Raw genomic sequence first — 16,876 nt, 5'->3', positions numbered from 1 at the left:
TAGCTTTGCATGACGTGCTACTTTACTCTGTAGATAGCATCATAATATTGGTAACAATAATGATGATATTTAACAAATTTATGAGTCATGAAATAAAGTCCATCGTAAAAAGTAAATCAAGTAATGAAAAAGATAAGCTTTTTCTGATTTAAATTTTAAAATTTGGCAGATCATCTCGATACTGTGAATTTCAAAAGTAGTGACTAGTGTAATACAAGAGGGCAATCTTTTGTTCGTACATTATTTTCAGAAGCTCAACAACTGAAAAAAAATAGATAAACTCTTTTTGTAGAAAACTCTTAGCTACCGTAAAACAAATATACCCTCCTATTAATAAGAAATTTCGACAACCATAACAAAACCGTTCCGCTCTATAAAAGAGAGCTGTATTTTTAAGTTCTCTTATCTTTGCTTCGCTCTCTTGTCGCACGTGCGATGGTTTCGGTATTTTTTCATCGGTCATGTCAGAACAGCTGTTTGACTCTCAATAATATTTTGCTCCGATGATTATTAAATCAAATTCTACTTTTGTGTGTTCAAATTGCCAAAGCTGGAGCTGGACGTGTTCCGACTCTGACTCCTCCTGCTGGACACTTCTGCATTTTCCATCCTGCAGCGTTCTCGATGACACTTTTCATTCCTAGAATATTGCATAATTGAGACTTTCCGGGCACCCAAATTGGAACTTTGTATTTATTGGCGGGTATCAATTGGCTTCGATTTCTGACATTTCTACAATTGAGCCGTTGATTTTTAATAACCAATTAAGGAAAAAGAATCGAGCCTGCCAGATTCACTCCACATCCACAGTGCCCCGGATCGAGAAATCTAATCGCCACCGGGATCATAAATTAATTCGAAAAGTAAGAGTACACTCCGAATCCGAATATGAGCAGGTACCACAAAAGCCGAGGAGCTGGTGGCCCCACGAATCCGGCGGGGCCAGTCTACGGCGTGATCTCGACGTCGGACGACGCCGCTCCGAATTCCGCGAATTTCGCCAGGTAAGTGGTTTCGAAACTTATTTTTTTGATGGTACATTCGGTGAACGAAAACCTGTTTTTAATTTGACTTAAAAGGTGTAGTAGTTATTTCTTAGCTCTTTTTCCAGGTTTGCCTGTCATTATGTTTAATGATATAGTGGTAAAGCATACGCTTTCCTCCAGGGTGTTCAATTTTGGCGAAAGCTACTTAATAAGTTATCTTTAAACGGTGTAAAAACCAGTTTTGATGGCAGTCGAAGTAAGAAACACATATCGAAAAATGACTACAAACTTGGTATAACTCAGCCTTTTTTTTTATTATAAAATTTGTTCATTTTACTAAAAGTTTTATTTGCCAAAAAAAACTTTTCTGTAGTCTATAGATAATTTTACTAATGCCTATTATAAAGTTTTTAAAATTCTTCTAAGATGAAATTCTTTTCTACACTCAAAATACAATTAGGGGTTTTCTGGATGACGTTTCCGATTGTGATTCTTATCTCATTCAGCCTGATACTTGCAGACATCGGCACTCTATTCGGCTGGTCACAAATTAATTGAATCAGCAGATTAGATCAGGATCGTATGTGACCACCGGCACACCACTCAATATCACTTGAAAATAAGATTAGTGCTGAGTGGATATCGAGCTTGATAATTAGTTCTTTGATTTATCCATTTGAACCTTAGGCGATTACTATGCATATTTCAGAATTTCTTTCTAATGCTTTTTGAATTTGACAATTCAATTAAGCAATGTGTACTTTTAATTAATTTATATTGCAGTGTGTAATGTAAAGCCACAGAACGACTTGAATCGAAGTCAGTCGGTTATCTGTGCAAAGACAACCATAATGAACTGTAAATACCATATGCTTGATAATGACTTTTTAAGGCTTATCTGAACCATAAAGCGAAATAAACCAGAAATTCAGACTGGGCTGGCACCCTAGAAACTAGGTAAATAGTAATCTCAAATGTAGCCATATTTAAGTTCTGATAGTTTTTACCAAAATTCAAATAAATAAGCTTTAGATAAATCAATGAAAACATGAAAATGGTTCATACATTTAATAATAATCAAATCAAGACTTTTGAATTATTAAAAGATGATTAAGATTAGATATTCGTCTCTTTCTGTCCACAGATGCCCCTCGCTTGAGGCTAGGAAAAGTGAGCTGAGCTTGTTTCTCAACTGGGGAAGCCCAAAAAAAGGTATGGAGCTGGTATCAAAGCTGGGAAACCGCAGCTGGATCGTCGACTTGTTGGCCATATTTTTCGGCATCGGAACCTGGCTGGGCGTTAATGGCACCTTCATCCAACTTCCCGTGCTGGTGGACGAGGCACCAGAGGGTTGGAGTCTGCCCTCCTACCTGAGTCTAATGGTGCAGATTGGAAATCTGGGCCCGCTACTCTATACGGCCATCCAAAAGTATTCCCCCAAAAAACTGAATGACGGCTACACTATTCATCTGGTGCTTTTGGTGGGAACCGTCTCTTGTTTGCTGACAGGGTTCTTCTACAACAAAACTGCTCCCGTGGCGGGCACGGATCACAGCTTGGCTTTGTTTGTGCTAACCTGTTTCACGGCGCTCAATGCGTGCACCAGCTCCGTGCTCTTTATGCCCTACATGGGTCGCTTCAAGGAGCAATATATGGTCACATACTTCATTGGCGAAGGTTTGAGTGGACTCCTGCCCAGCGTGACCGCTCTAATTCAAGGCATCGGCGAGAACGGCGACTGTGTTTTGGTCAATGTAACCGAAACGGGAGAGGAAGTGTACGAACTGCAGAAAACACCGCCTCGATTCGACACTGGTGTCTTCTTCTTCATCCTCTTCGGATTGATGGTCCTCGCCTATGTGGGGTACGCACTCCTGAACTCTCTTCCCTTGGCCAAAAGGGAATATGCCCAGGTGACTGTCAGCGAGGGCAACAAGTACGTTTACGGAGATGCCGATAACCAGCCTAAGGCGGAAAAACTCAGTAGGGGACAGTACACGTATCTTCTCCTGCTTATAGGAGCTATCTCGCTATTCAGCAATGGGATATTTGGCAGCATACAGTCCTACTCCTGTGCCCCGTATGGGTCTCAAGCTTACCACCTGGCAGCCACGCTCAGTGTGATTGCCAATCCCGTGGCCTGCTTCATGGCCATGTTCCTGCATTTTACATCTCTACGAATTATTACCGTTCTCTCTATATTGGCGGGTCTTCTGACCAGTTACGTGTTCACCACAGCCGCTTTAAGTCCTCTGCCGCCACTACACGATCAGGCCATTGGAGCCGTACTGGTGGTCACAGCTTGGACGTTGCTGGTGGGCATTGTCAGCTACACGAAACTGGGAATCACCACCGTGATGCGGTCGCAGGGCGGACAGTCGCTGGTCTGGGTGGGCGCCATCACTCAGCTGGGATCTGCAATCGGATCGGTTTCCATCTTCTTCGCCATTAACTACTCGGATTTGTTCCAGGCCGCGGAATCGAGCTGCTGAACTCGCCGGGTATGCGGCACAGCACAAATATCCAGGGATGCATCGTGATTTTATAGGTGATTTTACTGTAGCTTACTAAGTTCTTTCGAAAAATGAAGACAATACCCAAATACCTGAAGTGCGAGTTTTATATTCTTAACACGAATTAGGAGGTAATATTCCCGAAACTTTAAAGGAGTTCCTAGATCTTAGCATAAATTCTAGATGTCACAAATATTGAAGCATTTACCGACGTAACTTTAAGATACTATTAGGTGCAAATTACAATTTGACAAATGAACAGTCTAAATTAAACGTATATTGTTTTAAAAGCGAATTTTGTGGAATTTATCTGGTTCCTTTTTGTACCTTATAGCTCTATTACTTTTCCGCCGAACTTGACTTCTTCTTGGGGATAGATTCTACAGTGGATCTGGATTCTGATAGATGAATATTTAATGGTGCTTTAAGAACAAACTATTTTTATAATTGTCCTTATATTTATAAAACGTGAATTTTTTATCACAAAAGTGAATATTTTGTATCCCTATTTTTTTCTGCTTGCTTTTCGGAGGACCATTCAGGGAACGGTATCCATTTCCATCTCCGCCTCGAAGTCGTTGCTGGACTTATCCGTCTGCTCTACTTCACTGTCAATGTCACCCTCGTATCCAGAATTGGTTTTGGAGGCAACAGGAAGCGGCCCCTTTCCTCCGGACTCGGGAGACTCGTCCAGGCTGCAGCAGCTGCAGAAGCACTCTGTGAAGTGGCGGCAGGTGTCGCCCAGGTTCTCTGGAGCCGCTTCCAAGACTTTGTTGAAAGCCTCGATCTTCTCACGGAGGCTGCGACTGGCACTGGGACACTTGAAAAGCATGCTTCCTTGGGGAGAGGACCTCGGAGATTCGTTACCAGTTTTTTCTAGGAAGCCAAGCACCTTCTCCAGCGATTCTCGGGCACGTTTAAAGCTGAGTAGGCTCTCTCGCAGAACTTTGCTATCGTTGAGGTGCTCAAATTCCACTAAAAGATCATGAATCTCGGTCAGATCTGAGGGTAAACTAATACCCGCCACGGTGGAAATTTGCTGCGAGTTCGCGGCATTCACCGTCTCGAAACCCATGATCAGGCGCCGGATCTTGGTAGCCTGGGCCTGGTGGCCATTCCTCGCAAACTGCATCATGTTGTTCACGTCGCCTACCTCCTTAAGCAGCTGCAACGACGACTGGACGACCTCTTCGTGCTGTTGGATGCCCTGACGTAATCGATCTCGCAGGTTCTGAAGGTAAGCGCTGATCCGACGTACCTGCTCCTTTTCATCCACATTTTCCAGAAAGACTGAAATTCGGAATTTAGATATTTTAGTATAAAATATTAGGCAGCGAAACCAGAAGCTCACCTGGTATAGCACTATCAGTCACCAAATCCGTATTGTCGGCCATTATCATTTGTTATATAGGGGGTTCCAAAAACACTGTGAATTTACGAAACTCTGTTGACTAAATCTGACCTAAAACAATATTGTTCATGAAATTTTGATACATAAAACTCTACGATAAATGGATTCAAAAATGGGCCCTGTAAAAATAAAATATATTTTTAAGGTTCCCAAAGCCGTGCTGAAATTTGACTCCAAAATTGGTCTAAACTAAAACTTAATGTATGTTATTAATAATTGGTTATTTGGAAAAACTAATTCTTTCACTTATCCACGATTCACACCCCGTATCATGTACGGTTTTCGAGCACATTGGAACCACTGTAACTGGCTGGGCGAACAGCTGTTCGACGGTTTCTCGGTTTGGTTTGTATACTTTCTGTTTCAGTTTTGATTAGGGAGCGATGCGATGTGATGATAAACCCGTCGAAACGAGTCGTCGCAGTTCTCTAAAAAATACACTTATGTGTTAGCTTTCCTGGCTATAATTTACCAGTTTTCTGACCCTTAAAAGTGTGCGATTGAGTGTTTATTTTGATGTAGAAAAGTCACTACGTTTCTACGTATTTCAAAGCCACAATTTTTTCTACATACAGAGCAGCACCGCTGGAGACGATATGCGTGGACCGCAGCCCCACTGGAGACCACAACAGAACCTGAATCCGGACCCAGGAACACTCTAACTAAAGTCTCCTGACTTGCGTGTGAATATTACCAATATAAAGTCCAGTAAAATGAGTCTTTTGCGGAACCTGCGCTCCCTGGAGACCCGTAACCTAGACCTCGCCCTCAGCCATCGGGAGAACCAGTTGCTGACTGGTCACCTTCCCTCAGCTATTTTCCGCGAGCGACTTAGTGCAGCGGAAAATCTCTACCAGCGCAACCTAACCGGTCACTTTGGTTGTGTAAATGCTCTAGAGTTCAGTCCGGGAGGCCAGTTTCTGGTATCAGGTAAGTGGAACTACCTGTTGATAGTTCCTGACGCCCAAACTAATCATTGTTAATTATCGATCTCCCAGGAGGTGACGACAAGAGGGTTTTGCTGTGGAACATAGACCGAGAGGTGGTGTCCCAATTGGGAAAACCTCGACCTATGAACGAGAAGCACGCCAGTAACATCTTCTGTCTAGGATTCAACACCCAAAACTCCTACATCTTTTCAGGGGGAAACGACGACTTGGTTATCCAACATGATCTTGAAACGTAAGTTATTTAATGGCTATTTAAAAACTAGCTTAAATCAGTGTATTACGCGTTCACTTTAACTTCATATTTGGTTTCTACTGAAGTAATTAATTTATTAATTAGATGAGGTTCATGTTTAGTTTAAAATTAATTATTTTTTTAATTTCGTATTTTGTTAAGCGGAAAGATCGTGAACCACTTTTCGCACGATGGACCCGTCTATGGTTTGAGTGTAGACAGGACCAGTGACCATCTTTTGAGCGTGGCCACAGAGCATGGAGAGATCCTAGTCTACGATCTGAGAGCAGGGAAGTCCGAACCGCTGGCCCTGGCCAAATTCAAAACACCCTTTAATGCAGTGGAGTTTCACCCCCTCAATGGGAACTTTCTGGCCACAGCCAATGCCAAAAAGGGAGCCATGCTCTGGGATCTGAGACACCACCAACAGTGAGTTCAATCTAGGATTAGAGTATCAATTTGCTTACTTATCGCCATTTAGGCCCTTCTGCCAGTACAATTACATCCCGGAGTCTCCAAGCTGCATGAGCGTGCGCTTTAATTGCAATGGAACCTTGTTGCTTACCCTGCACCGCCGGCTACCTCCGATCCTTTACAGCCCCGGGGCACCGGAGCCGGTGGCCACCTTCTACCACGACGAGTACTTTAACTCGTGCACAATGAAGAGCTGTACGTTTGCGGGACCGCAGGACGAGCTGGTGGTCTCGGGTTCCGACAACTTCAACATGTTCATATGGCGTCTGGATGGAGTAGACTGTGAGTTGGTGGAGGGGCATTCAATTTAAAGAATCGTATTCTTATTCTTAAATTTCTTAGTGGAGGAAAAACACCAGTGGATTGAAACCCCTCCAGTAATACTTACTGGCCACCGCTCTATTGTCAACCAGGTGCGCTACAACCGCCAGCGGTGTCTGTTCGCCTCCTCCGGCGTAGAAAAGATCATTAAAGTAAGTTGGGAATTCCTATAAATGATCTTAAGAATACCGATTTAAATGCCTTCAGCTGTGGAGTCCCTTTGCACAGCAGGGCTGGCAAGGATCCCTGACACAAGCCGAAGCCCTGCCCTACTGCACTCGCGCCCTACATCGTGAGTCCTCGGATCACGTGTCCCAGGACTTCAGTGCTCGCAACACGGACGAAGACCAGGTGATGCTTGCCTTCTTCGACACACTGGTTCAGCGCGAGCTCGAGTCCTGGAGCACCGATGATAACCAGAGCGTCTCAAACAGCAGCTCAGATCCCTCCAGCGAGGATAGTTCAGCTACAGAGGAGCATAGCGACGAGGAGCACGAGACGGATCAAGACCCTCATTCCGATCTTAACCAAGGTGAGGGCATCGAGCCAATTCAAGACATCGACACGCCAAACGTCAGTGAACTGAGCTGGCAGACACATCCGAATCGCATCTTCTATCTAATCGCCAAAAAGCGGCGCGCTCTACTTCAGTTGGCGGTGAGAGGCACCGCGGGCCAGCCGCGTAATGTGGACCTATTGCTCCAACGACTCCTTGGTGAGCAAAAGCATGCAGCGACTCAGGCGCGGATTAGTGACTGGCTGGAAGAGACACACCGCATTTTCGGCGACGACGAGCTACCCACCACGTCAGCGGAAGCGGCGGCCCGGGAGCAGCGACGCCGGGCTTGCGATCAACTCTACCGGAGTCCTCGGCGGAGTCATGAATTGAAAACAGGTGAGTTTGTTTCCAAAGGTAAAATTTACTTCAATTAAAATCAACAAATTTGTTAAATTGAAATTCTTGGCATAAAATATATCCGCTCGCGTTTTAAAAATATTTCCGCCATCCACGCAACGCCCGAAATTAGACATCCACCAGTTAGGGCGTAGAAAGCTAGTTGGACGTCGGACATGGTAAGAACTTTCCACCGTCCGACATCCAGTTGGGCCAAGTACTCGGGAAACTGCTGGATACTCCACTTGGCGCGCTCTTTGGCCTCGCCTGTCCAGAGATCCATGATTCCGGCGGCCACCAACCGCAGCACGATCCTGTTGAGCTGCTCCAAATACGGCGAGGGACGCGGCAGTACATACGCGATGTGATAGTTCTTGGGGCACTCAGGTATCTTGTGCACTTTTTTCGTCATCACGTATCGAATGTCATTTAGCTGCAAGCTTGCGGAGCGGGTGACTCCCGCAAATCCGCCTCTTTTGGAGACCATATCAATGAGTCGCTCCTCGCCTTCGGCCACCAGCATCATCTTGGCATCCAGTCGTCGGTAGACCTCAGAATCGTGACCATAGAAGAGGTCATCCTTAAACGCAGGATGCTTAATATAAATGGGCTGGGCGGTTTCATCCAATTCTCTCAATGTGTTGACATCTCGATAGTAAAGTGGTCTTATGTAAACTGTGGCCAAGCTGGACTCGAGCAGGGCTCCAAAAATCACGCTTACTAGGCACAGAGAGGCCACAAAGATGCGCTCCGAGTGAAAAGGGGGAAATCGTCCCACATTTACCCTAACCCAAACGATCCAGGTGTCGATAAAAATCCGACGAGCTGCTCCGAAATAACTAATGTTTGCAGCTCTTGAACCATCCGGTATGCTTTCTATGAGTAAAATCAAATTGAGAGCTCTAAGAAGAAGCCATACAATGGTTCCTAGGATGCCCACCAGTAAGAAGCACATCCACACGTCCGTATGAACAGCGAAAAGAGGCAAAATGGACTGCGGAATCTTTTGAGCCTTTTTCACGTATAGGCAGAGTTCGTCCATGTAGACGGCTGAACTAAATTGGATGTTTGTGGTGAGGTAGTCCTTGATGAAGAATCCCGCAAAGATTATATCTACTTCGCCACGGTGGGCGCGACCTACGCCGCCGCTATACGATCCATCAGCCAGGCGACCTCCGAAATACTCATCATCCGGCCACAAATATTCGGCAGTAAAGTTTAATTTCCTGGCTACGGTGCTGGCCAATTTGGCATCCGCTCCATTTACACTCAGTACCTTATTGTTGTCGAAATCGCCCACCACACTTGAATAAACCGAATCAAATATGTATATCCTTAAGGGATAACCTTCCATGTTCTTGTAAATTTCACCATACGTTTTCGGATCTTTGACTATTACGAAACGCTGCTGGAAGGGATTATATAGAATAATACGATTTATCCCCAACTGGACGTAATAAATCCGACTGTGCTTATGTTCAAGCCAAACGTTGGCCATAAAGTCCAATAAAATTATATCATCGGTAGCTGTAGGATTCTCCAGAACTAATACATAAAATCCATCAGTGTTAACTAAGCTTTTTAGGATTTCTTGCATTTGCCTTATGTTTTCAAACATGTACAAATGGTGTTGTACTATATCCGTATTCTGTGGTTCTTCATCTTGATTAAGAGTTATTTTTAGAGAGTTGTTTCCTTGCACCATCAAAAAATGTACGAGACTGTTGCCCTCATTGCCAGAATCCCTTAGATGAAGTTCTACACCGCCCTCAAGTTGGCCTAGTATGCAGGCCAGAAGTTGTTTGTAGTCCGAGTTATTGCCTTGACCAAGGGTTCCTCCCACTAGAGCCAGCATAATTAGATGCAGAGTCGTCGCCATATCAAGAGTTACTGAACCTTTGACTGAGATTGTAGAGCTAACAATAGGACAGGTTCAGGATACGAGGGTATAGGTCGACACACATCCTGTTGTTCAAGTATTTGCTTAGTGTCAGAACCATTGACACCTGATGGGGGACCGCTACCACAATTATTGGCAAGTCTCTGGGGTTTGTTGACACCACATGCCATGACTTGCCCATTCAGCCTTGGATAAGGACAAGCCATTTCTGTTCTCTGTAAGGTGTCATATGTTTTGTATTTTTAAGTAACTTACGGGAGCACATAATTATAGAACACCAATTTTCAAACTGTCACCCAAATGATTCATTTTTAAGTATTTACATTATTTTATTTATATTGTTTACTTAACAGCAAAATAATTTAAGCCATTTGTTTTTCTAGTTGACCCCCTGCAATCCAGAGTTGGTCAAAGAGGACGCAAGCGAAAACTTAGGAGCCACAGTCTTTCGACCACCAAACAAAGGAGAAAGACTCGCCGACTACGTTCCACGGATATGGACGACAGTGGAGCTTCCAATAACAACGAAATTCTGGAGGGGAGCGACGACTCCGACGAAGAGGAGCTGTCATCAGGGGACAATCTCAACAATAATACCAATGAAAGTGAAGGCATCCACACCGAGGAGGCTGGGGACAGTTCCTCTACAGCTTCGATTACCTCAATGGTGGCTCATTTGTCTCAGGCTCCCAGCACCTCTAGTTCGTTTCATTTTCCGCCCGAACTGGAAGCCAACAACAACATCCAGTTTACGTCCAACAACAATCACAAGACAGTGAATGTCAATGGTCTAATTCCGGACATTTGCAATACAGAGTCAACAGCTTCAACATCTTCATCCATGTAGGTTGTATTGGAGCTTTGGTCCTGCTATGCTTTTATAAGAAAAATCACCCATTTTAGTCTGTATATCCGCTGAAACACACATATTCGTTTATATCACAGATTCAACCCATATAATTAATTACAACACGTCTACCAATTAGAAACTAATTTAAATGGAAATGAGATTTTCAAAAATTATGAATCTTTTTTATATCCATTTAACAATGTACGTTGAATACCAAGTTGTTGATGAAATGGATCAAAATTGTCTAAAAACTTGATTCTGTCTTTAGCCTTTCTTCATTTCAAAAATTATGAATCTTTTTTATATCCATTTAACAATGTACATTAATTACCAAGTTGTTGATGAAATGGAACAAAATTGTCTAAAAACTTGATTCTGTCTTTAGCCTTTCTTCATTCCCAGAATTCATCCCCACTGAAGGATTTCATTTAATCGTTTCCAGATTTACTTTATCTAAAATTTGCATACATTTTATTGCATAAAATAAACTCTCCTTTAAAGTTTTTCACTCACTTCATTTATTGATTGTGGAATTTTCGTAATTTCTAAAATACCTAATGTCTCATAAAACAATAATATTTTTGCCTGTGCGTGTGCGAAAACTTTTAACTGCACTTAAATGAGAATATTAAACATAGCGGATATTTAAATAAACTTAATGGTTTTGCTTAAATCTATAAAGTTTCCGACTACAACTAAGAGTAAGCTAACTAGTTTACACAAGAGTGGCAGAGATCAGCGGTAATCTCAGCAAGCTTCGACTTCCCCATTCATATCGCTGGGCCTAAAAGGCAGCTGCATATCTTTGCAGCGATCGATAACGAATCTCTCTAGTTGACAGCCAGCGCTGAAAGCATTCAATACAAAGGTTATATTTATATCCACTTAAGTTAATCCATATCTACTTACTCATATATCTCGTTGCCCTCTACGTTGTACAAATCGCAGTTCCTAAACACCAACTGAATGTCACTGAGCAGCTCCTCGTTCAGCTGATAGGACCCCATGTTTAGCTTGGACTTAATCTTAGCCAGATCCATGGGCGTCTTGATGATCTTATGATAATCGGGCACCTCCGATGTTAGCACTGGTCGCAAAAACGGCCAAGCTGCCTTATGCTTCATAATCTGTTCTAGCAGATCGTATAAGGCGGCACTGTTCAACGGAAGGTTCTCGTTCGTCCGACGACCGCTTCTCCGATGGTTGTTGTTATTAGTGCTGCTGTTGTTATTATTATTATTGCCGTTGCTTTGGCGTGCGGACTTGTCGATGGATAGACGAACAGAGTTTCTGGAGCGCTTGGCTTTCGGCTCATCCTCATCGTTGTCATCGTCACCGTTCACTGTAGAAAATGCGAGAAGGGGCTGTGAGAAAGCCGTATTAAAGAATATTATATTTATGTAGACTCACTGTTACTGTGCCGGCGCCTCGGTCTCTGTGGTACTGGTTTGCAGGTCTTACAGACGAACTCCGTGCGGGGATGACGCTTGAGGTGGACGCACTCCAGATGAAAGTACAATTTGCATTGCACGCATCTAATGTCACCGCCGTCGTAGAAACACTTCTGACACACCTTCTCTTCATCGCTGCGAAAGGGCAAAGGGCTTATCTTCAAAATAATACTCAAAAGTAGGTTTAACTTACGGCTCGTCTTCTACAGCATCTTCATCGGCTGTCAGGGAAGCGTCATCGCTAATTTCAGCGCTCTCGGTCTCATCCACAGCCTCTTCAATCTCTTTTGATGTGAGTCGATTACTCGAGGGTCGCGTGCGAGACCGCCTTAGAGAGCGACCGTTGACTCTTAAAGATGAGCGTGTGGAAGCTACGCTTTTGTCGTCAGAAACTTCCTCATCCTGCTCCGCGTTCTCGTCTTCTTCATCCTCATCGTCCTGCTCCTCCTCTTCTTCGTCCGTTTGCTCATCCTCCTCTTCAACAATAAACTTGCGTTTCCTCGTTGCCGTCTGCCTTTTATCTTTCTCGTTTTCAGCATTTAGACCCAAACTCTTAACGCAATCATTGCAATACCAGTTGCCTTGTGGAACAGATCTTAGCTTGGGCTTTAGGCAAAACATGTGAGTGCCAGCGTTGCACTCGTCGCATAGCAACATCTTCTCCGGATCGCTTCCACGTCGGCAGACCTTACACAAGGACTTGTTAGTTGACCGCCTCCACTGTATGCAGTCATGCAGGATATTAAGGTGCAAAAACACCTGGGCAAAGCTGGTACTCTCCATTAGCGACACTTCCCATTGGTGCAGACGAGAGTCGCAGGTGAGTTTCAAAGCCTCTTGCTTGGGGTCCCACTTCTTCATACCATAAGGTTCTTTTAGGAACCGCTTTCCGATAGCCTGTTCCACTTGCAGAAGCGCTGAAGCCATGTTGTGCACCGCGATTGGAATAGAGACGGAGTTAGTCGGCTGAACCTCTTCATCATCGCTGTCTGGTAGGGATTCTGTGTCCGCAGATGTTGCCAAATACGAACCAGGATCTCTATATGGCTTCCTGGCGTACTTGCCTACAAGACCGATATCATCTTCCTCGTGAGTCTCGTGGGACTCGTTGTCAGAGCCAGCCTCATCTTCTAGTTTCCCTCCAGGGCCCCATTGCAACTTGCACTGTGCATCGTAGCTGCCTGAAAGCAAATCGCTTCGCCACTTTGCCATGTCCTTGACCTTTAGGCGGCCGAGATCACCAGAATAAATATCGTTTTCGAATTGAATAATCCGATCCACCAAATGCAAGCGCATAACTTCATTCAAATCGGTGTCATTGGGTAATCCAAAGTTTGCTTCTCCATATTTGCGGTGAGTTTCAGATTCCATCGTTGCGAGGAATTTTTTGTGCATGGCTTCGTTTTCCAAGCTAAGCATCTCCGCTGGACAGGTCTTTACATGCTGCTCGATTAAGGAACGAAGAACGGAAAGTTCTTGAAGTAGTTCGAACTCACGGAGTCCATTGGGATTTAGTGCCTTAATTAGTTCGTCGATCTCTTCGGGCTGGTAAATATATGACCAACGCTGCCTTTGCCCGTTTCTTGGATCGTGCACAATACAATTTCTCCTGTCACCGCTGCACATCATCAACTCAAACTGAGTGGGAGCTTCTGGAGTATCTGATTCCACTTCCATGGGCTCGGCACTGCCGTTAAGGCGATGCTCTTGATTTTCCTTGTTTTCCAGTGATTGCTTGACCTTCCTTTTGGTCTTCTTATCGTCGTCTCCATAAAGCTTGAGAAGATATACCCTCAAGTCTTTGCGATTCTTTGGCAATGTAGCCTGCTGACGGATTTCCTGTTGAGACTTGTTTGCTGGAGGTTGCTCCAAGCAAGTATCCATGCTGTCAGATGAATGCTCGACAAAGATTCCCGGCATGGACTCCAACACATAGTACTTTCTGTAACACCTATCCATGCCTAGGTATACCAAGAAATTAAACAGTTGAGAATGCAATTTAAGCATTTGCTGCTCGTGTTTACGGTGTTGGTTATCCGATTGAGCGTGAAGCTCCGCAATACTCTTGTTTAACTTTTCGAGTAACGCTTCTCTCTTCTCTGGCTCACTGGCACTCATCTCCAGGTGGTGCGTTTGGGTAAGCTTTTTTCTGTTCATCTCAACCGCAGCCAGGCGTCTATTTTCACCTACGACTAAAGCCCGCAGATCTTGCTTGGCCTTTGCCGTCTGTTCCATGCGCTCCTCAATTAAGTTAATTGTGCCCGAATATGTAAGAATCTGAGACATCAGACATCGAATCAAGTGCATTATATCCCTAAACTTTAGCTGATATACGGAATAATTTTTCAGATGACGCAGGATATTTGAGTGTTGCAAACGCAACTCCAAGCCAGGATCTTCTTTCGAAGAGTATCCGTTTCTGTACATCACCCTCCATCGTTCCGCTTTTTCATTTACGATAGCTCCGGATCCAAGTAGATGCAGGCGTAGCACTTCACTCAAGGTCAGTGCGTCCAATGGGAGTTCGTTCACCTAATGGTAAAGACAAATTCAGATTAGATTATAGACAATAGAATAGAATATAAATCGTATATTAACCTTAAATGAAAAGTGCCTCTTGGCGTAGAGGTGACTTTTGGCTGCCTGCGCCATACTCCAATATGGCTCGTGTGTTTGTGCCGCCCGATCGAGGTAGGTCACTGAACACTCTTCCTCCTCCTCCTTCTGCAGATCGAAAACAGTGCCGAGTAACACTAGGAGAATGTCTGAAAGTGGACCGGCAATCTCACGCGCACTCAGTGCTCGGGTCATCTCGAAAAAGCTGAGATTCTGGCGGAAAACCTCGATTCCCGACAGCAGCCCAGCGTAGGTGTGCATAAACTCGCGCATCATAAATGCATCACCCAGGAGTCGCTCAGGAAGCAGAGTGTTAATTTTTCTGTACCTGGGCAGCCTTTTCTGATCGGCTCGCTCCAAATCGTCTGTCTTTTGAAGCAGTAAGTTACATTCGTTTTCAACGCGCTCCATCAGCTGTGCCTTTTTTTCCGCCTTTTGTTTCTCCAGTTCAATAAGTTTGGCTTCCTTTTCCCGCTTCACGCGCTCCATTTCCTCGGCCAGTGATTTCGCATCAGACTTGGCCTTCGCCTTCGACTTTGCAGCCGTTGCCTCATCGGCCACGATATACTTGTTAAGAGTAGACTGTCTCTTTGCATCCTTTGAGTCGGGTTTCTTTATCTTAGCAGGTGAATAGCGCGGCATTTTTCCAATGAAGATGGAGGAGAAGGTTACGCCAGGATCGGTCACGTACTGCTTGTAAGCCTCTGGTTTGGGTCGTAGAAGTCCATCCACACGTGACACGTTACTCTTAATGAACATGTTTAGGTTTTCCAAGTTAAACTCCATGCGCGAGCGGCGCAATTGCTTGAACGGCAGCTCAAGCTCTGCACTGGGATCGCCCTTATTCGGTCGTAGCCTGTACACCAGGTTGTCCGTGTCCTCGTAGATGCCATTGCCTGGTTCCGGTATATCTTTGTCCAACTTGATGGCCACCACAGTGTATGTGGAATTTTTCTTGGCCTGCACCGATACCTCTTCACCGATGAAGTAGCGCTTGCGCAGGAATTTGGCCACCATCATGTTAAGGGTGTTGATTGCCGACTGTCGTGCGTGCTCCACCACGAGGAGGACGGGCGCTCGTAGGCTTTGTTTGAACTGCTCCATCTTTTTGCGCGCCGCCCGCTCACTTTTCGCCGCCTCCTCAAATGTAAGGTTCTCTTTTCCGGTGGCTTCGCACTGCCACACAGTGGAGTTAATCACCATGACGTGCCGAAAGTAGCTCCTGGATAAATCAGTAAATCAACTTATTACAAAAAGGTCATTCCATAAGCTTTTATTTTTTCAAATCTCCGAAATGCATAGTTTAACTATCCTACACCAAGGTAATGAGTATATTATTTTGACTCTACGAATAGGAAATCTTCAATACTACATACCAATCAAGAAATTGGTTTTAGGAGAATGCGTCGTATTGACCAAATTAAATTAAATAAAAGTTCTTTGATTTTGCCTACATTTTAAAAATTAAGTAGGGCGCGCATTGTTTGCAGCCAAGTGGCAACGCCGCGTGGAGCAGCTGTGCGGCGGCAGCTGTAAATTCTTCCCGCCACCGAACAGCGTTTTTTTGCCCCAGTCCCACGAGACTGCCTCACTCACACACACTGGACGAAGATGTACAGATGTATGTGCACGTACATCGTTTGCATATGATTTTGCGCGTCGCTTTGTTGTATACTTTAGCGCCATCCCCTCTTTAACGGCTTAGTTGGGCTAGGGGCAGAGAGGGGCAATTGCAGAAAAGGGATGCACTTACTCGTAGTCACGAAAAATTCGCTTCGTGATGTAGCAGCAGAAGACCTGGTCGTTGTCATGGAATGTTTCGTTTTTGCCCTCCTTCTGATTCAGGTCGAATCCTTCCCGCTTGCAAATAGGCATGTTTGCTGTTTTTAAATTCTGGGTGTCTCAAGTTTACAATGATAATCCTTGGGAATACACTCTTTGCACTCCCAAACCACGGAAAAACGAGTCGGAGATGATAAATTTCACAACGCCAACCGACAAACGCAAAAGGCGCCCAAATTTTCACGCCTTTATAAGGGGTCTTTCACAGCAACCGTTTTTTTCAGCGTTTCGCGGAATGCGATCCTGCGCAATTTTAAAAGATGTCAGCGGGCGACACTGTTCCGGCACTATCCAATACGTTTGTGACTCACTTCAGCGACATCGGCTCTTTAATTCTACTTTTTCCTACGCGCAAACTATTTTCACGCGCCTTTGCGAATTTTTTACAAACAATATGACCGCACTTTGCGTGCTCGGAAATGCCGAAAGACGCGG

The 16,876-nt window shown here is 44.6% G+C and overlaps 5 protein-coding genes across 6 annotated transcripts; 2 read left to right on the top strand and 3 right to left on the bottom strand.

The window, feature by feature from the left end:
- The first annotated feature begins 458 nt into the window (after positions 1-458).
- Positions 459-3,794, top strand: LOC108109377 (riboflavin transporter 2). 2 transcript variants are annotated; one of them, XM_017217870.1, is made up of 2 exons: positions 459-1,004; positions 2,131-3,794. In XM_017217870.1, exons 1-2 carry the CDS (start codon positions 889-891, stop codon positions 3,476-3,478), a joined length of 1,464 nt encoding a protein of 487 aa, XP_017073359.1. In that variant the 5' UTR covers positions 459-888; the 3' UTR covers positions 3,479-3,794. The 2 variants fall into 2 exon arrangements, with proteins under 2 accessions (XP_017073359.1, XP_017073360.1); XM_017217871.2 differs by lacking the exon at positions 459-1,004 and adding an exon at positions 1,846-1,943.
- A 117-nt stretch (positions 3,795-3,911) lies between these two features.
- Positions 3,912-5,022, bottom strand: LOC108109379. Its single transcript, XM_017217872.2, has 2 exons — positions 4,851-5,022; positions 3,912-4,789 (listed from the first exon to the last, which is right to left on the bottom strand). Exons 1-2 carry the CDS (start codon positions 4,897-4,899, stop codon positions 4,038-4,040), a joined length of 801 nt encoding a protein of 266 aa, XP_017073361.2. The 5' UTR covers positions 4,900-5,022; the 3' UTR covers positions 3,912-4,037.
- A 248-nt stretch (positions 5,023-5,270) lies between these two features.
- On the top strand, positions 5,271-11,035 carry LOC108109376 (DDB1- and CUL4-associated factor 5). Its single transcript, XM_041818208.1, has 7 exons — positions 5,271-5,840; positions 5,909-6,092; positions 6,255-6,521; positions 6,574-6,848; positions 6,909-7,039; positions 7,095-7,782; positions 10,066-11,035. Exons 1-7 carry the CDS (start codon positions 5,624-5,626, stop codon positions 10,527-10,529), a joined length of 2,226 nt encoding a protein of 741 aa, XP_041674142.1. The 5' UTR covers positions 5,271-5,623; the 3' UTR covers positions 10,530-11,035.
- Positions 7,835-9,661, bottom strand: LOC108109346. The gene has a single exon (XM_017217805.2). It carries the CDS (start codon positions 9,659-9,661, stop codon positions 7,835-7,837), a length of 1,827 nt encoding a protein of 608 aa, XP_017073294.1.
- Positions 11,027-16,836, bottom strand: LOC108109375 (bromodomain adjacent to zinc finger domain protein 1A). Its single transcript, XM_017217868.2, has 6 exons — positions 16,353-16,836; positions 14,582-15,821; positions 12,177-14,515; positions 11,943-12,118; positions 11,442-11,874; positions 11,027-11,379 (listed from the first exon to the last, which is right to left on the bottom strand). The coding sequence occupies exons 1-6, from the start codon at positions 16,472-16,474 to the stop codon at positions 11,280-11,282; spliced, it is 4,410 nt and encodes a 1,469-aa protein (XP_017073357.1). The 5' UTR covers positions 16,475-16,836; the 3' UTR covers positions 11,027-11,279.
- Between the last annotated feature and the right edge of the window lie 40 nt (positions 16,837-16,876).

Source organism: Drosophila eugracilis, unplaced genomic scaffold (genome assembly GCF_018153835.1).
Source record: "Drosophila eugracilis isolate 14026-0451.02 unplaced genomic scaffold, ASM1815383v1 contig_1101, whole genome shotgun sequence".
Taxonomy (NCBI): domain Eukaryota; kingdom Metazoa; phylum Arthropoda; class Insecta; order Diptera; family Drosophilidae; genus Drosophila; species Drosophila eugracilis.
The sequence above is the reverse complement of the archived record's forward strand: the minus strand, read 5'-3'. Positions and strand labels throughout refer to the sequence as shown.

Coding starts and splice junctions, on each gene's coding strand:
- LOC108109346 (XM_017217805.2), bottom strand. CDS start 9,661: ATGGCGACGACTCTGCATCTAATTATGCTGGCTCTAGTGGGAGGAACC.
- LOC108109375 (XM_017217868.2), bottom strand. CDS start 16,474: ATGCCTATTTGCAAGCGGGAAGGATTCGACCTGAATCAGAAGGAGGGC. Junction 15,822..16,352: donor CGAATTTTTCGTGACTACGA/GTAAGTGCATCC, acceptor TGATTTATCCAG/GAGCTACTTTCGGCACGTCA. Junction 14,516..14,581: donor AGAGGCACTTTTCATTTAAG/GTTAATATACGA, acceptor CTTTACCATTAG/GTGAACGAACTCCCATTGGA.
- LOC108109376 (XM_041818208.1), top strand. CDS start 5,624: ATGAGTCTTTTGCGGAACCTGCGCTCCCTGGAGACCCGTAACCTAGAC. Junction 5,841..5,908: donor AGGCCAGTTTCTGGTATCAG/GTAAGTGGAACT, acceptor TCGATCTCCCAG/GAGGTGACGACAAGAGGGTT. Junction 7,783..10,065: donor GAGTCATGAATTGAAAACAG/GTGAGTTTGTTT, acceptor TTGTTTTTCTAG/TTGACCCCCTGCAATCCAGA.
- LOC108109379 (XM_017217872.2), bottom strand. CDS start 4,899: ATGATAATGGCCGACAATACGGATTTGGTGACTGATAGTGCTATACCA. Junction 4,790..4,850: donor GACTGATAGTGCTATACCAG/GTGAGCTTCTGG, acceptor TCCGAATTTCAG/TCTTTCTGGAAAATGTGGAT.
- LOC108109377 (XM_017217870.1), top strand. CDS start 889: ATGAGCAGGTACCACAAAAGCCGAGGAGCTGGTGGCCCCACGAATCCG. Junction 1,005..2,130: donor AATTCCGCGAATTTCGCCAG/GTAAGTGGTTTC, acceptor TTCTGTCCACAG/ATGCCCCTCGCTTGAGGCTA.